Source organism: Aspergillus pseudonomiae (assembly GCF_009193645.1).
Source record: "Aspergillus pseudonomiae strain CBS 119388 unplaced genomic scaffold BDV37scaffold_5, whole genome shotgun sequence".
Classification (NCBI taxonomy): domain Eukaryota; kingdom Fungi; phylum Ascomycota; class Eurotiomycetes; order Eurotiales; family Aspergillaceae; genus Aspergillus; species Aspergillus pseudonomiae.
The window spans coordinates 26,145-43,328 of NW_022475997.1; the positions used below are offsets into that span (position 1 = coordinate 26,145).

Below are 17,184 nucleotides of genomic sequence, written 5' to 3' on the forward strand. Positions count from 1 at the left end.
TGAGCAGATTAACATTCCACTATACCAGAAAGGCAACCTACATAGCCTTAGGATTTATAGTATGCTCTGGGAACATTGTCATAATACGGAACGACCACCATCCCGGGCTCATCAGTCTGGCCAACCATAGCGACAGTAATAGGATGAGTAGGCTTATCATCCACGACCAGCTCGATGCAAGTTGGCCCCTTTTGGTCTAACAATCCTGCCAGTGCAGGTGCCACATCACTGATTGTTTGTATCTTCACACTAGCATTTCCCAGTGCCTTCGCCACAAGACAGTAATCCGTGACAGGACTCAGGTGACTGACAGGGCGTGTAGGAGTCTTGGTACCATAGATCAAATCCTGTCCATTCGAGCTCATTCCCCAACAGTAGTTATTGACTACAATCGTCATAATATTCAGATTGTGTCGTTTATAGGTATCCAGATCCATAAAGTGGAATCCTGCGGATCCGTCTCCGTGCAGATTAATGACCGTCCGATCAGGACATGCCACGGCTGCTCCGAGGGCGTATCCAAACCCGTTGCCTAAGAACCCAAGGCCCCCGGAGGATTTTACCATCGCGCTGGGCGAGCAATGGGAAATCACACTGGATGCCCAAAGCGGCGCTTCACCACCATCGAGAATGACGATGCTTTCCTTTGGAACTGAGCTTAAGACATGCTTCAGCGCGTGGTATGGATGGAGACGTCCTGATGGCTGGACCTCTGCTTCTTGCTCATAAGGCGAAGCCAGACCTTTAACGCTGAGGATATTATTCACCCATTGGGTGTCCACTGAGCCCTGGAAAGTGGTATTATCATAATGACGGTTCAACGCAGCAGCGAACTGAGTAACATCACTAATAGCTCCGAGGTCGACCGGAAGTGTCCTGCCAATTTCCGCACCATCAACGTCTACTTGGACCAGCTTGCAGTCTTTCTCGGGTATAATTGCACCCGATCGACCACCAAGGAACATTCCGGTTCTGGCACCGAGGAGCAAGATGAGATCAGGCTGCTGGATACCAAGGCGCGGTAGAAGGGCAAGGATGCCGCTGGGCCCTGCATTGAAAGAGAACTGCGAGGGAATGAAGGATATCTTGCACTTCATCGTGTCGAAAATTGGAATGCCGCATGTTTCCGATAGCTTCATGAGACTCTCTCCTGCCTTGTACACGTTTGCACGGTCAGCACAAATCCACAGTTTGTAGGAAATGGCTTTGTACCTCTTTGGAATTGCCTCCTGTTCCGAGGATGATCAAAGGTCTTTTAGCGGCGTTCAGTAATTCCACTGCCCCGTCAATCGCTGCGGTGTGTGGACCAGGTCCATATGGGAAGGGCGAGCAAACCGACCCCCAAGATATAAGAGGTTTATGTACAGGTGTGAATAATACATCGATTGGGAAGTCAAGAAGCACAGGGCCTATCTCCAGTGAGTATCCGAAATATACAATTACTTAGGTTCAACAGCGTTGCAGAAGCCTACCTGGAGCTCCAGAGAGGGCAACTCCGATAGCATGCTTAACGATTCGCGGAGTATCCTCAGGGTTCGTCATCCGGTAGGCAAACTTTGTCAGCGGACGAGAAACAACGACCTGGTCAATTATGCCCTGAAGTGAATTGTTCTCCAGATCACGGGTTGGAGGCGAGGATGTTATGCAAAGAATCGGTGACCGATCGGCCAGAGCTGTTGCTAGACCGGGGATACCATTGGAGAAGCTTTGAATCAGGTCAGTTCGCGTCAGTTAAAGGGCAGCCGGACGATTGAGGTACGCACCCGCTGTTGGCCGTAATGAAGCAAACGCCAATCTTCTTGGAAAATTTGGCGTAGCTTTCGGCTGCCTGGACAGCAACTGTCTCGTGTCGGGTATCGATCAACCGGATCTGAGAAGCTTCACAGCCCTGGAGAAATGCATCAAGATGCCCGCCATGTAGACCAAAGGCTACCTCCACTCCAAGGTGTTTGAGTGTCTGCGCGAGGAGATCACCGCCATTCAGCTCCCCTCCGTTGTCTTTCAGCGGAAACCCAGTCATTTTGCCGTAAGCTATTTGCAGAATATACCCGAGGCACTTGCTTTGGATGGGAAAAAATGCAAAGGTATAACCTCTCTGTTCAAGTATAAGTAGTTATTCCGATGGCTGCGTTTTACCATCCCTCGGAATATCTTCGGCTTATACCCGAGGCAGGAATGACAATGCGGAGACAGAAGAAGCAGCTGACCACGTCAAGCTGACTTCGCAAGACTGACAAAGTGAAGCTGACACAAGGAATAGCGATGATGCATTCGATCATTGGCAGGTATGCTAGATGCAGACATGCCCACAGTGGATACTGCGGAGAAGTGACCAAGTCACCTAGAGTTGAAGTTGAGGGTATGTAATATTGCTATAGTCCTTAAAGATAAGATTTGTCATTCCGATGGTGACTACTTCTTTAACAGCTGTTATCGTACGCAGCCGCAGCACAATCCCACCAGGTTAATAGCCAGCAACAGCCCCCGCTTCAATAAACCCATTTGGATCCAGAGAACTCATGAGTACACTTGTCGAGGCCTGCAAGCGCCCTTCCAGCGACGACATTGGTCCATTCGCAGCAAGCATCTTGAGTGCTGGGTTGGAACGAAACTGCCATGACTTTAAGTCGTAATAAACGTTGTTGAATTCGATCGAAAACTGGAACTTGCCTTTTTCTTCGTTGTACCTGTAAGCATCTCGAACCTGATATGGCCAACTTAGCTGAATTTCTGTCGCATAGTGCGCCGCTGCTGCTTCAGGAGTATGGGAGGTTTCGGAGGCGATTAGATGGTCGCGGAGGTTTGGCCTATCTCTAATCAGTACGCAACGTTGAAGAATGTCCGTATTTTCCAGTCCTTACCACACGAAAAAGTCAACAATACACGCATGAGTAACAAGGGTTTGCATGGTGCTAGTGTTACGCGCTACTTAGCTTCATATTGACGCAGGAGGGCTGGTACGTACGTGGGGAACATGAATGATGGAATTTGTCCGGCGGAGTGCTCTGGGGATCCTCTTTTCGACTACTCAAGGTTACAAGAGACACGCAAATAGATACTTGTTACGACCCACCATCAGCATGGATCGCATTAAGCGCAAAATGGCCAGACGCTCCACTGGGCCAGTGCGGTGAAATAGTCCTTGGTCTAGAGCTCTGAGAAAGTTCCAGCCATGGTCGAGTGGCTTATCGTCCTTAACAGCATTCCACCCATGCAAGATAGCCCGAATAGCCAAGTCATCGTCATCATCGGCGGAAGTTGTCAGTGGGCCAGCACTGAGCACGTGAACTATGGACTCATTAACTACCTGGAAGTAGTTCACTTGCCCATCTCCACAGGCCAGATTGCCATATGGTGAATGCAAATTCTTTACCCTATTGTCGTTGTGGAATTGACTGCCACGGCTCGTACTGGGAGAGATGTCTCTTTGCTCGAATATGGATTCCAACTGTATTTTGCGATGATTGTGTCCTTGTGTCGTTTCATCCTTGCTCGCTACGGGGGGCCAGCTGTTTTGTATCCCTGGGGAATCTTTATGCACGGTCTCGGCGATAGCAGGTGATATGGATGAGGCCGCGCCAAGGGCAGTACGTAGGGCCTCGTTGGCTTGCCGTATCGCCCTTTTAAGTTGTTCAATCTCCAACTGCTTTTCTTGCAGCTTTTGTAGCAGACTCTGTTCAGAGCCCTTCTGGGACGCTTTGGTAAGCTCCTCAACAGTGGTCTCGAGATGACTGATATAGGCCTTGACACGTTCTCGGTGGTTCCGCTGGGCTCTGCGGTCCGTAATACGTTTCCGATCGACCTTAGCAGTGGCCCGTTGGTTACCGGGTGTACTCATGGTGCATGTAGCTCGAATGAACTCAACTGTTCCAGTAGCTAGAGAAGCGTAGAGGTAGTTATCGATGATCCTTCTCCGCATTTGAGCCTGTCACGTGGAATCTGGGGTGAGGGGGCGTGGGGCCCTACGCTCATCTCCATAAATGGCGTATATATTCAGTTGCTCCAGGAGTGGGGAACAATGGCACAATAGTGGAGATATTGAAGTGGCCCAACAATGCCTTCTGGCGGTGCCGATGCGCCATCTGCGTCACTAGACGAGTACATTTCACCCATATATACTCGGCATCCTTCTGATCTCCCTAATACTTGCTGTAGCCGAATGGCTTTTCTTAGGCATCTATATGAAAGTGGCGAGATAAACCGAAGTTCCGATGACGGTAGAAGTCGACATGCACCGCTCAGCGTGGTAGAAGACCATCAATGACCAGCCACGGTTGACTTTTTTTTTTTTTTTCAGAAGGTGTCCACGTCAGTCATGGGTGCATCGCTGATGGTAGCGCCCGCAGGGGGTGTGCTTCCCTCTTCTCACTACATTGCGAAAGCTTGAATGCGGGCTGCTCATACATACTCGGCATATCACCACTTCATATGCTAGATCTTGGGAATAGTTTCTCTGAATCAGTAGTGGGAAAGCGGAGCATGCGGGGGCAGGACTACGAAAGAGCGCTGCCATGTTGCAGGACTATGGAGGCCCCGACAGCTGAGACTCAGGGAACTCGGTGCTCCTTTGACCTAGTCTGCGTGTAGTGGTAATCAGCGCTTGAGCGGTTTTGCTCTCTCTCAGCGGCGTTATTGCTGGTCCATGATGCAGGCACCAAGGCATCAAATTTCGCGCGGGACGAGCCGAACCGATGACCAGATTGGGCGTTGCGATTGCTACATCTTCAGCCCTAATTTAGCAATAGTTTTCGCTCACTTTGGGTCAGATGGGGAAGAAGGATGAAGCGGTATCCATAATACGGACTAATCGATTCCTATGAGTTGCTGGTCCTCAAGGTCAGGTGACTGGCTCAGGAGAAGGAACACTGAAAATTTCTCTCACCTATTCATCACTAGCTTAGGCCGACATCATGGCTCATGGACTCTTCCAGCTCAGCAGCGGCCTCTACACCGGGGTCGCTGTCCTCCTACTCCTCGCCTGGACGTTAACAGCACTTGCTTTCACAGCACTCAACGTACTCAACAGTAATAGCTCCTACCTCGAAATCATCGCGTCGAGCAGTCTCCTTACCTTTCTCTTCTGCCGTCTTCTCGTTGCCTCGAGTGAGTCGAGTCCATCAACTCGCCAAGATGATACTATTGCTCGATTGGTTGCCTCTGCAGACCATGGATCGCGTCGGGGCGCCGTCGTTCTTTTTGGGTTGTGCTGCACATGGCTATACGAGCTGCTTAACCAGGCGGTGTTGTTATTTTTTATGACTGTCTTTGGGAGTGTCATGGCTACCGCTATATACAATGATGCATTCACGGATGACGTGGTGGATGTCGACGAGAGTACAACGGCTTTGTCAGTCGAGATGGACAAATTTGAAGAGATGGCTGGCTTTAATCCGACGCAGATGTTTAAGTTGATTCCACCACGGCTGTTGGTTTATTTTGTCGCACTGGTTTGGTTGAACTTTCTGAGCTTGGGGGCTTATGTGCTGGGCCATGCGGCGGTGTCGCTGAAGAAGTTGCTGAGCTCGTCAGTAACTGTTGGGAGCGCTGGGGCGGCTGGCGAGAAGGAACCGGCTGCTGAAGAGTAGATGGTGTTTATGACAATTGTACAGCACTACTGTCGTCTTCCCGTATAAGGAATTAAATATAGAATCTTCAAATTAACAACATTCAACTATGGCATGCCTAACTACGTCCCATTGCTTGAGCGTCCCTCCATTTTCTGGAAGACTTCCCCCTCAGTAACAGGGATCCCAATTATGTCTTTTGCCGCACTGAGGAGCCCTCCCTCCGCCTTGTCAATCTCCTTATATTTGCCCTCCCAACTGTAGATTAAATGACCATTCCTCTCCGAGTCAGTAAAAAGAAGCACCACGCTTCTCGCCACGACCTCCGGGCCTTGCGCAATCACGCCCAATGACGCAAGGATATCAGCAGAAACAAGACCAGTTACCGTCCACGACGGGGCAATGGCGTTCACCCTGACACTCGGGGGCAGTCGACCGACCAAGCCACGCGTCAGGCCCAAGACACCATGCTTAGCCGTGGCGTAATCCAGACCGCCAAAGGCCTGGAATGACGACGCGGAAGCTGTGAGGACAATACTTCCAGGGACTACCCCGTCATGCTGGCCTGCGAACTTCCTAAAATAATGAACGGCCAATCTGGTCGTGTATATCACCCCATTCAAGTTGACGTTGAGTACCTGCATATCTGGGGGTGCGAGCTCGCCGTTTTCATCGAGCGATTCATCTAGGAAATCCGTCTTCGGCCCAATACCGGCGTTGGCGAAGACGTGGTCTATTCGCCCGAATGCTTCTACAGCTTGGTTGAACAGGTTTCGCAGGCTGTCCCAGGAGGTGGTGTCCGCTTTTATGAATTTCAGGTTCTTGATGCTCGACAGGTCATCTGGAGCGGGGTTGAGGTCTCCGATGACAACTTTTGCTCCTAGCTGGAGGCATAATTCCGCTGTCGCTCTACCGATGCCTGAGGAACCGCCTATCAAGGTTTATGAGTCTTGCTGCAAGTATGACTTTGGGATAAGCGAACCTGTAATCAAAATGACTTTGTCTTTAATGGTTACTAACGCTTCGTCGGGAATCTGTAGACTAGCCATCGCAATAGGCAGTATTCGACTTGAGTAGCTATGTCAAAATACGTGGAGACTTCAGCTACCAGGCCAAACACACTCTCTTTATATTTAGGTAAAAATGATTGTCCTGCGAACAGTCGATTTTTTTACGGTTCGGCCTTCTCAATCCAGCGTTGTCAGTTTGGTTGTGATGTGTCAGTTCAGCTTGGTCAGTTCCGATGATTTTATCCAAGCATGGCCTTGCTTAGTAACTACAGCAGAAAGTTATTTTGTATTCTGGCTAGGTAAATAGTCTCTTACTTAACTTGGAAGTAGTTGCTTTTGGCGCCAGATGCTGTGTGCCAGGCCGCTCTACGAACTATGTTTCAGGTCACTGGCTACCCAGTGCCCTCTGATCGGAACATTCTAAAGCTCCAAGCCAGCGAATTGCCCGACCAATCTATTATAGGTAAATATTGCTTTTATGCATTTATTTCTGCATATCTATCTCAGTTAAATATCCAAAAGCGGATCTCCTTTTCCTTGGGCGTATCCTCACGAGGCAGAGCACCTGCCTCAAAAGCAGTGTCCAGACACTTCTGCATAATCTGGTTAATAAGTACCGTTGTTCTTCCTATTCTTAATAATTGAGCATGATACATGGGATATCATTGGAAATTGTCAAACCATCGTAGGGAAGTGAACGGTCAGGAGGAGACTCGGACATATATGCAATGAGCTCATATATAACTAGGTCAGGGTATTAAAATGCAACCACACCAAACATTTGATCCTGGCTGGTGGTGAAATTGCGATCGAAATAAGTATTTACTTTCGAAGACTATTGTATTTCTAAAAATCAATGACCAAGTGCACCGCACGAGAAGGAAGCTAAGGCCGAAAATATATCCCACGCGGCATGCAAGATATCGGCAACGTTACCGACGGTCAACTTCATCAACGGCTGACCTAAACCCCGTCTATAAAGCAAAATGGCCATATCCAAGATAAATAAGGAAGAAAGAAGCCAAATATGTACGTAATGTGTCTAATCAATCAACCAAACAATCGATTATCTTATCGTACCCCACAACCTGCCCAAAATAGACATAGCTGAAGATCCGTCGGAAGCAAAGATAACGGACAACCTCCGATATCTCATCTGCGGGGACGAACAGCTTCCCCTCAGGCTTAGCACGATAGACTATAGCCCAGCTGCAAGATAATAATGACTAGGAAGAGATCCTGACAAGTACTCCGAATTGGAGAAGGAGGGGTACGTATACATGCCAGTCTTATGGCCCGGCGACAACTCGCTGTATAAATAGCCTACTACATCTACCGACATCCCTATATATACTTTACGCTACACTTCAGTATTCTACACCAACACACACACTATCTATATAGTGTCACTCACTTCACCACCAATCACATACACGCCAACTGAAAAGAAAAGAAAAACAACCAAAATGCCCGACATCCCCCTGCCACCCCCCTTCGACTCCATCCCTCGAACCCCCCTAACCCTAGGCCCCTCACCCATCCACCCCCTCCCCCGAATAACCTCCTCCCTGGGCCAAAAGGCTACCATCTACGCCAAGCGCGACGACCTCAACTCCGCCCTCGCGTACGGGGGCAACAAAACCCGGAAGCTCGAGTACCTGGCCGCGGACGCACTGGCCCAGAACGCCACGACGCTGATTTCCATCGGCGGCGTGCAAAGCAACCACACGCGGCAGGTTGCGGCGGTCGCGGCGCGACTGGGGCTCAAGGCGCGGCTGGTGCAGGAGCACTGGGTGGACTGGGAGGATCCGGGGTATGATGTTGTGGGGAATATCCAGCTGAGTCGGCTGATGGGGGCGGATGTGAGGATGGAGGACGCCGGGTTTGGGATTGAGCATAAGGAGACGCTGAAGAATCTCCGGGAGGAGTGTGAGGCGAATGGGGAGCGGCCGTATTATATCCCTGCTGGGGCGTCGGATCATCCGTTGGGTGGGTTGGGGTTTGCGAGGTGGGCGTTTGAGGTGCGGGAGCAGGAAAGGGAGTTGGGGGTTGTGTTTGATGATGTTGTGGTTTGTGCGGTTACGGGGTCGACGATGGCGGGGATGGTGGCGGGGTTTAAGTTGATTGAGAAGTTGTATCCTGGGGAGAAGAAGAAGAGGGTCATTGGCATCGATGGGTCGGCGAAGCCGGTGGAGACGAAGGCGCAGGTGTTGCGGATTGCGAGGAATACGGCGGTCAAGATTGGATTGAAGGCGGAGGATATCACCGAGGACGATGTGATTCTGAATGAGGACTATCATGCGGGCACTTATGGCATCCCCGACAAGGGGACGTGGGAGGCCATTGAGTATGCCGCGCGCATGGAGGCGTTCATCACGGATCCGGTCTATGAGGGCAAGAGTTTTGCCGGGATGGTGGACTTGATCAAGAAAGGGGAGATTACCGGGAATGTGCTGTATGCGCATTTGGGGGGGCAGTTGGCACTCAACGCGTATTCGCGTATCGGGGAGACGAAATAGGGAAGAGTTATTATGGTCAGATATTACGAATCAGAATACATGCATCTACAAGAGTAACTACAGGGGATGAAAATGTAAGAAGGCGAAATCAGTCTGCATTCAAAGAGTGACTATAGTTGGAGAATGTGTGGTAATGCGGTATCAGATACCTAGAACAGCTTGTGCTCCAAGGTCATGTCCGATTCGGGCTGAAGGCCAACGCAGGCGCGGAAGATGTTGGTCAAAGCATTGCGCTGCTTGTTCAGCGAGTTGACGACCGGAGTTCCCGGGGGAGTCAGGGGAGCCTTGAGCATGTAGCTCAGCACGCTGAGCACACTGTGGAAGCCCTTGTAGTCGGCGGCCTCATCTGCCTTCCAGCTGACGCGAGTCATCATCTCGGCAAGCACAACCAAGTCGATGATCAGAGGGGAAGCCAGCAAGGAGTCCTCACAGATGTTGAACAAGCTGATGGTCTGGTGACCGCCCATGAAGATCTCAGCGTAGTACTCATCCAGAGCACGCTTGTTGTCACCCACGGCCGGCATGTACTTGATCACCACGGTGTGGTCCGGATGCTCATCCTTCTCGTACAGGATGTGGTTGGCAGCAACCATGTCATCAACCACGTTCGACTTGGAGATCTCCTTGGAGCGGAACTGCTTCTGGGAGCTCAGGTTCTTGCCGTCGTTGTTGCCCAGGTGGTTGTAGCTGGCAATGGAAGTAAGCTTGATACCGGCGTTGATGAGGAAGTCCACGAGAGCCGACTTCATCTTGGTCTGGCCCGACTTGAAGTCGTCTCCGCCGATGAAGGCCTTGTGCTTCTCGGCCAGCTCAAGGGCACCGGGGACGAAGGTGTTCTGGGGAGAACCGTTGATGAAAGGAGTGTTCTCCAGGATACAGGCGACCGCGAAGACGGTGGACGGGGCAACCTCCTCGTGACCAGTCTTGATCGAGTTGAGGAGGTTGTCGGCGGTGTCATTGACACCGGGCACGATGTCGGCGTACCGCTCGGTATTCGCAGTCCACATGACAATCACCTTGTCTAGCCCGTGCTGAGCCTTGAAGTCACTGTTCCTGTTAGCGGGGTGAAAGTGAGCGCAGCTGATAGGAACTCACCGGATGTCCTGCTGAATCTTCTCCACGTGAGCCCAGCAAGCCTTGGTTCCCTCGAGGACGTTGTCGGCACGGTCCTCCTGGTTGGCAGCAATGAAGTCGGGGTAGTAGATACTAGGCAACGGCTTCATCTCGGCCATCTCCTTGCGGACCAACTGCTTGAGAGAGGGCTCCAGGACCTGGGCCCGGTCCATGGCATCGGCGATGTTCATGCTGCTGATGTCCCATCCGCCAATAGCGAGATCATTGGGGTGGACCATTGGCAGCATGTCATGGAAGGGAATGTTAATTTCCTCACCAGTCTTGGGGTCAGTTCCCAGCTTGACGGTCGAGCTCATGACAACAGATCCGTAGTAGTTGGCATCACGCATGCCCTCACGGGTCTCCCACTGGAGGCCACGGCGGTTGGCAATCATACCGGCCGTCACAGTGGAACCGTTGTTACCACCCCAACCGACCATCATCATACCAACTTTGCCCACTTTGCGGTCGACCTTAAAGTGGTAGGTGGTCGCCTTGGGAGTGGCAACCAGCTTGTTGTCGGTGGTACGAGTAATGTCGGTGGTGTGGTAGGCATACTTGCTCTTGATCTCATTGTCGGTGTACTCGACGTTGGGGGAATTGACGGTAAACAAAGGGGAGGATTGAGCCGACCCGTTCACGGCGCCATTGGCAGCAACATCCGAATTAGCGTGGGGAGCCATTGCGTTCACAGAGCAAACAATTGACTAGGATGGCGAAGTGGGATGTTGAGTGAATTATTTAGTGAGTGTGTAACTCGTAGGCCGATGTCCCTCCACGAGAGGATGAGCGCCGGCCGTTGAACGGGTGGTGACGCCTGCCATTGGAGTTAGTCCGAGCACATACGCAAGGCGAGGAGAATGCCACAATGTTCTCTACCAAGAGACGAGCTCGAGGAGGCAGGACAGAGAACATGATTGCGGGGAGACTTACGAGTTAAGGAGTGTGCCGAAAATTTTGGCGGTTTTTGGCGAGTACGCCTTGGAGACAGTGATCTCAAAGAATTGAGAAAGTGAGCTTGAAACGAAACGAAGAGAGTTACGAGGCGAATGGAGAGAAAGACCAGTGGAGGAAATGTTGGCGGGAGAGTATTTAAGGGAGAGAGCGGGACAGATGCGTCCGGAGTCACGGGCGTTCCTCCTCCGCACCCGCACCCGGCAATTTCCCTCCCCAACGTCCAAGACGGATTAGCTCTACTTAGTCCAGTCTTCCTCGCCGATTTAACTTTCTAAGCGACCGAAAAGAACAAGCGGTCAAGATTGATGATCGAACAAGTGGACGAGTGGAATGAATGTCTGCCCCTCCATGACCCCTCCCAGACCATTGATCCCAACCATTCAGTTGTCTCTACCCTACAGACTCGAACAAAGGACCATGTTGTAGAGGCGTATACTGGGGATGTTATGCACAACATTGGATAGTCTAGTGCGTCGAGACCTCACGTTGGGGTGGTGCTGTCGTCCACGATTCGGTGTCCACATTTCATGACTTGCTCTCCACTCGGAATGGCTGCCTAACGTTTTTTGGTTCTTTCGGCTAACCGCTTGATGATGCAGGTCCGTCACGTTTACTCCACCGATCCCTGTCAACGCTAAGGCTAGAATTTGGCCAACGCACACTGTGGGAAAGAAAGGACAATCTCAATGGGGTGGTTTATAGGGCACAACGATGAAAGAGACAACGCCCTTTCTTCCTTCATGCTCCCGTCCATGACATGTGATTTTCCTCCGCCAGAGAGACGCAGGGCACTGAATGGTCTGCGCGTTTTCCATTGTGGGTCGGGCGGGCATACCACAGGGACCGCTAAGGGCGGCCTCGCCAGAAAAATAGACTGGGCAAGTCACTCGGTTCAGAACAATTCATCACCAAGAACTTGGTGAGAATATGCGAGTTGCCCGAAATCACGAAGAACTCGACTCCTGGGATTCATGGAGTGCGCCCATCGCTGCATTTTAGGACAACTCATCCCCCTGACGTTGCGGTGAGCGGCGGAAAGCTCGGCACGGCGTCCCATGGTTGCGATATTACCCCTGATTCAGCGACCGCACATTTGCTGTTTGCGGAGCGCTTCCAAGTGGGTAAAGGTATAACCTGACCCTTCCCCAGCGACATTCCCTGGGCGTCTCAGAACTAGAGATAGATTGGCTGCTATTCCGCGCACCTTCTCTTCGGGCAAAGTACTCGGTACCAAATATTTTTCTCATCGATGATGCATTGTTCCTATAAATTAGAGTATACAATGACGCAAGGGACACATTGAGGTCTGCGATGGTGGTGCTTAGTCAAGCTAGCTGAACTTTCTCCCAGCGATAACCGACCACCGAATCCCAACCTCTCAGATGACCTGTCCAAGTTTGTCGACGTTTGCTCTTTGAGGAATTGTCTTTGAAGACTGACGGGCGCACCACTGCATGGTTCTTTAACTAGCGTTGCGACTATTGTTCGAATACTAATTCTAGAAAACACGATGCTATTTCGGGCCTGACCCCCGTTTCAAGCCGACGTTCCGCACCATTGCCTGAAACGAAGACCCAAGATTGGGGGTCTGAACCGGGGCGCAAATCATCGAAGTTTGAGAGTGAGACCGCTGGATGTAAAGTTGCAAACATTAGATAAGAGTTTCCCATTGCTGGGGCCCGCTCCAACGATCCATGGTACGGGCACACTGGTGTGTCCCAGGTTGAATGGTTCGATCGCGTTGTCTCATGGCTTGGTCTCAAAGAATGGGCAACGACTATCGAAGTTTGACTGGTTATCATCCCATCATGATAAGCCAGTGAGCCATGGTGCAGGGATCGTTGATCCACACAAACAAGAATGAGGAGATTTTAGGGGACCGGGAGGTGTCTGTCTCGCCCAAGATAGAAACCACTATCCGGTCTGGGTTCCAATTGACAAGCCATAGTATGTTCGCCGGAGAATTTTCCATCGACTCAGAAGAGGAACAGTGTCTTATGACAGGTCTGAATGGGGTTTTGTACACCATGGGGAATGCCTCGACAAACTCTGGCCCCTTACTGTGTACTGGAAAACGCTCCGGACTTTTCTCCAGCCAATGGGGTCTGTGTAAGCTTATCTTCTACGGTGCAGTCCTACGATTTGGATTGTTGAATCTCCAGAGTGTAATTGGACAGGATTCATAGTCGTCGAGCAAAGGGGATGGGGTTCCATGATGACATCGGGGAAGGGTACAAAGCCAAGTCAAAAATGGTAACCATGAAAGTAATAATAGTAATAATAACAGCAACAACAACAACAACAACAACAACAATAACAATCACAATGATTGGGACGGGCGCGTGCACTTAGCTTGGGAGCCAAGATCAGGAAGGAAACGGGGCGATCAAATGACAATGACAAGAGGGTGTGCTGCTCCGTAGTGTTATGGGGTCACGGTTGTTGCCCCTGAGGAAGATCTGCGTTGGTTCAGGGGTTCCCAAAGTATATCCGTATGTTCGTCTGGAGTACGGTCAGCGTGGTGACATGCAGCATCATGTCAGACTGGACATGGTCAAAACTCCGCTCGGAAAGGGGGCGAAAGAGAGGTGAAGGATGTAACGTTATATTCAAACTAAATTGAGAGCAATATTGATTGAGGTTAGTTCGGAGGTGGCCGTCAGCAACAGATAGAATTTAAATATATTAGGTCGAGGTTGATATCCATAGTCGATATTCCGTCACAAAGAACGCGTGTTGCCCTGGGCTCGCCGTCAGTGACCAATCCCGTGACTCGAGGCCCAGCCCACCTCCTAAAGTGGACACGCGGATACACGAGGAGTTTCTGCCGCCGAAAAAGAAAAAAAAAAAGAAAAAAAGAGTGGCGTCTCCACTCCCACTGCTACTATTCTTGTCTAAGTTTGGTTCATTTGTTAGTTCGTTTGGTATCCTCTCGCTCTTATTCATAAAACCACCCTCCGCCAGCACTAACAAGTCTCCCATGATTTTCTAACGGAATTTAGACCCTGGATTTCAGCTGGCGTGCTGTGTGGTGTTGGTTCCTGGGGTTGAATAGCACCGGCGACCCGTTATGAGCACGAAAGACGCAGAATCCACAATCCACTCGCAGAACGGTCTCTTCGACCCTTTTCTATGATTTAATCGTCGCGCAACGGTTCTCGGGACCCCATCGTACCGGTTAACATGGCTGCGACCATGAATATGGGCTTGTTGCCCACCATCAAATGCTCGAATTGTGGGATAAATGTCGAGATCTCGGTAATGGGTGACCATGTCTGCGCACCTCTGTCCGGTATTTATCTCCCCTCGAGGATCCAGTAGTTCATGCTACTGACCGGTTGAATAGTATCTTCATCACCCCCTGCGCCACCACCGAAACATCACAGTCCATCGAAAAGTATAGGGAGATCAGGCATCCCACCACCGATTGATCCTTCTAAAGCCAGTACGTTCATCAGTGACAAGTAGTACGTCCCCAGAACTATTTCTAACCCCAATAGATCGACCATTTATGCGTCTGGAGGCTGTGATCAGCAATAAGGGTAATATCACCCCGTTTCCAGATGGCCAGAAATCCCCGCCTCGCCAGTTACTACGGAGCCAAACGTCTCCCCTCCCCTCTCAGCCGCAATCTTCAGATCAGGATGAGATTCCGACATTTCCCCTTCCACGGTCCATGTCTCAAAAGACATCAAAGCACATGGTACCTCTTGACAATCCATACAAGGCGCTGCCAATTCCGGCCAGCGATATTGGTACCACAGGCAAGAGTATTCGCTTACCTTTAGGCGAGCAAGCGGTAGCACCGCTGCCACCGTTGCCCAAGGACGACGTTCCAGGGCCACTACCAACCTTTCACAAATATAGCTACTCCACTGAAAGTAAAAGCAGTTACCGAACATCTGTCGGCAGCTCCCGGTATGATTCCAGACGATCCACATCAGTGTCAATGGGGCGGCCATCCTATGGTAGCTTGTCGCATCAGTCCAAATTCCTAGAGGATGCTCCGCCGATCCCGTCTACATTTCCCAGCAAGCTGTTACGTGATTCAACTGCCACCACGTTCTCGGAAGCAAGTATGCCTCACGGCGACATCAAACATGACCAGGATAGGCATAAGCGCCATGGCAGTGGTACTCACAATCCGTCTATGGAGCCCACCACCGACAAGGTGGATAACCAGCAAGATATGCCAGCTGCTCTCCGTGCATCATCCCATACCAACTCGGACCGTCTAAGCAGCAACCGCGGGTCCGCTGAACTGTTCTTTAGAAGCCCTACCCCGAGTTCCCATGGTACGCCGTCGGAACTTCCCGACCTCTCCGAAGAGCGGTCAACCTCTCCTGCAGACATGCAGGGAATCGAATACAAAGCTTATAAGAGCCCGGGTCTCCAACCCCCCGGGCAGGAACTTGGCGCCGGCGACGGACTCGCCCCTGCACCGAGGAAGAATTCGGATGCCATCAGCGAAGCTGGTATTTCTATCACTAATTTTGCTCGGGAGTTGGGCTTGGACACTACGGACAGTGTGATGGAGAGCTCGACAGCTTCCTCGGATTCATCGCCGAGTGATACACGAAGCGGCACCTCTTTCTCCAGCATCGGATCAGATATCAGCATGTCAAAGCGCAACCTGTCCGATCAAGGCCAACTAGGCACCTTAGTGGAGGAACTACAAACAACGAACGGCGAGAATACAACGATGTCAATGACAGGTTTAGATACGCTCGAGCCTCCTCGAATGCCGCAACATCTTTTCAGTCCAGACTCCCCGACCGATCCCGCCATCAGTACGGGAAGCGTGTCCCTTCTTCATGATAAGCCCATGCAGAAACCGACAAAGGAAGACCAGCCGGAGCCCCCTGCAACGACTAGTCCCACAACTGAACGGCCTGCTCGTGCAACACCCCGCCCAAAGGGCCCTTGCCGCGGCTGTGGGGAGATGATTGTCGGGAAATCTGTCTCGTCTGCGGATGGTCGCCTTACGGGCCGGTATCATCGGGCATGCTTTGTGTGCTATGATTGCAAAACCCCTTTCCAAACCGCCGACTTTTACGTCATGGATGACCTTCCATATTGTGCGCAGCACTACCACCAGCGCAATAACTCGCTTTGTCATACATGTCACACAGGAATTGAGGGACAGTATCAGGAGACAATCGAGCAACGGGGCCATGGGCCAGCCGATCGCTTCAAGTTTCATCCAGACTGTCTCACATGCCGCACCTGCCAAGTTGCGCTGAAAGGGGAGTACTTTGAATGGAATGGTCAGGTATACTGTGAGCGTGATGCCCGCAGAGCCGCGGCTTTACCACCACCCCCTCGCTTCCAGCGCCCAGGCCCGGGATTATATCCGCCCGGACCGCCACCCCATGCGCGTCAACCTTCGCGCGGCTATCCCCGTCCTCCACCCCCCGGGTATGCAGGACGCCCCAGATCACCACGCCCTGGCCCACCTGGCCACCCTGGCCCCCCTGGCCCCCCTGGACCGCCTGGACCGCCTGGAACCCCAATTACCCGTCTTCCTCCACCAAGCTCATTCGACGGGCCGTACGGAATGACCGTAGATGCCGGCCGACGATTCCCAGAGCGGAGAACCACCAGATTAATGATGACATGATTTGACAATTCCGCTCCGATGAACAGTGTCAGGTATATATTACTTTCATATTCAGCTCACTGGGTAGCAGAGTTACTCTTTCCCCTCATTTCCTGTCTATACGTGTTGGAGTATCGTGTTTTCTGTTCTGTCTATATTCAGGCTGCTTTATACCCTTTGTTTCTTGTTGATATTGTATCTTATGGTGTTTCTGCTCTCTTTTAACACCCCCCTGGGCTGGATATTTGATGCGCATGGATGTTTCCATACATAATGTTTGATATAATGCTGGCCATATACACGACCCTGGCAGGCGACGTGATGTAACTAGAACCGTTGATGATATTAATATATTGGCTCTAGCCTATCGAGATCCCGAAAGAGGTGTATTTGATAAATTCGTACATATTTCACCAATAGGT

At 51.2% G+C, this 17,184-nt stretch overlaps 7 protein-coding genes across 7 annotated transcripts; 3 read left to right on the forward strand and 4 right to left on the reverse strand.

Annotated features, from left to right (window-relative positions):
- Nucleotides 1-47: 47 nt before the first annotated feature.
- On the reverse strand, nucleotides 48-2,020 carry BDV37DRAFT_268237 (thiamine pyrophosphate-binding protein; the record flags this gene model as incomplete). The annotated part of the gene is made up of 4 exons (XM_032084146.1): nucleotides 48-1,154; nucleotides 1,213-1,409; nucleotides 1,473-1,705; nucleotides 1,764-2,020. The coding sequence occupies 4 exons, from the start codon at nucleotides 2,018-2,020 to the stop codon at nucleotides 48-50; spliced, it is 1,794 nt and encodes a 597-aa protein (XP_031945920.1).
- Nucleotides 2,021-2,435: 415 nt separating this feature from the next.
- On the reverse strand, nucleotides 2,436-4,244 carry BDV37DRAFT_238109 (uncharacterized protein). Its single transcript, XM_032080795.1, has 4 exons — nucleotides 3,074-4,244; nucleotides 2,966-3,024; nucleotides 2,862-2,912; nucleotides 2,436-2,807 (listed from the first exon to the last, which is right to left on the reverse strand). The coding sequence occupies exons 1-4, from the start codon at nucleotides 3,917-3,919 to the stop codon at nucleotides 2,465-2,467; spliced, it is 1,299 nt and encodes a 432-aa protein (XP_031945921.1). The 5' UTR covers nucleotides 3,920-4,244; the 3' UTR covers nucleotides 2,436-2,464.
- On the forward strand, nucleotides 4,222-5,669 carry BDV37DRAFT_238110 (uncharacterized protein). Its single transcript, XM_032080796.1, has one exon. The coding sequence runs from the start codon at nucleotides 4,911-4,913 to the stop codon at nucleotides 5,583-5,585; it is 675 nt and encodes a 224-aa protein (XP_031945922.1). The 5' UTR covers nucleotides 4,222-4,910; the 3' UTR covers nucleotides 5,586-5,669.
- Nucleotides 5,670-5,686: 17 nt separating this feature from the next.
- Nucleotides 5,687-6,613, reverse strand: BDV37DRAFT_295187 (uncharacterized protein; the record flags this gene model as incomplete). Its single annotated transcript, XM_032089802.1, has 2 exons — nucleotides 5,687-6,495; nucleotides 6,547-6,613. 2 exons carry the CDS (start codon nucleotides 6,611-6,613, stop codon nucleotides 5,687-5,689), a joined length of 876 nt encoding a protein of 291 aa, XP_031945923.1.
- Nucleotides 6,614-8,066: 1,453 nt separating this feature from the next.
- BDV37DRAFT_238113 (putative 1-aminocyclopropane-1-carboxylate deaminase) lies at nucleotides 8,067-9,176 on the forward strand. Its single transcript, XM_032080797.1, has one exon. The coding sequence runs from the start codon at nucleotides 8,425-8,427 to the stop codon at nucleotides 9,091-9,093; it is 669 nt and encodes a 222-aa protein (XP_031945924.1). The 5' UTR covers nucleotides 8,067-8,424; the 3' UTR covers nucleotides 9,094-9,176.
- A 66-nt stretch (nucleotides 9,177-9,242) lies between these two features.
- Nucleotides 9,243-10,889, reverse strand: BDV37DRAFT_278616 (inositol-3-phosphate synthase INO1; the record flags this gene model as incomplete). The annotated part of the gene is made up of 2 exons (XM_032086099.1): nucleotides 9,243-10,140; nucleotides 10,189-10,889. 2 exons carry the CDS (start codon nucleotides 10,887-10,889, stop codon nucleotides 9,243-9,245), a joined length of 1,599 nt encoding a protein of 532 aa, XP_031945925.1.
- Nucleotides 10,890-13,941: 3,052 nt separating this feature from the next.
- Nucleotides 13,942-17,080, forward strand: BDV37DRAFT_238117 (LIM domain-containing protein). The gene is made up of 3 exons (XM_032080798.1): nucleotides 13,942-14,455; nucleotides 14,510-14,608; nucleotides 14,664-17,080. Exons 1-3 carry the CDS (start codon nucleotides 14,347-14,349, stop codon nucleotides 16,781-16,783), a joined length of 2,328 nt encoding a protein of 775 aa, XP_031945926.1. The 5' UTR covers nucleotides 13,942-14,346; the 3' UTR covers nucleotides 16,784-17,080.
- The last annotated feature ends 104 nt before the right edge of the window (nucleotides 17,081-17,184 follow it).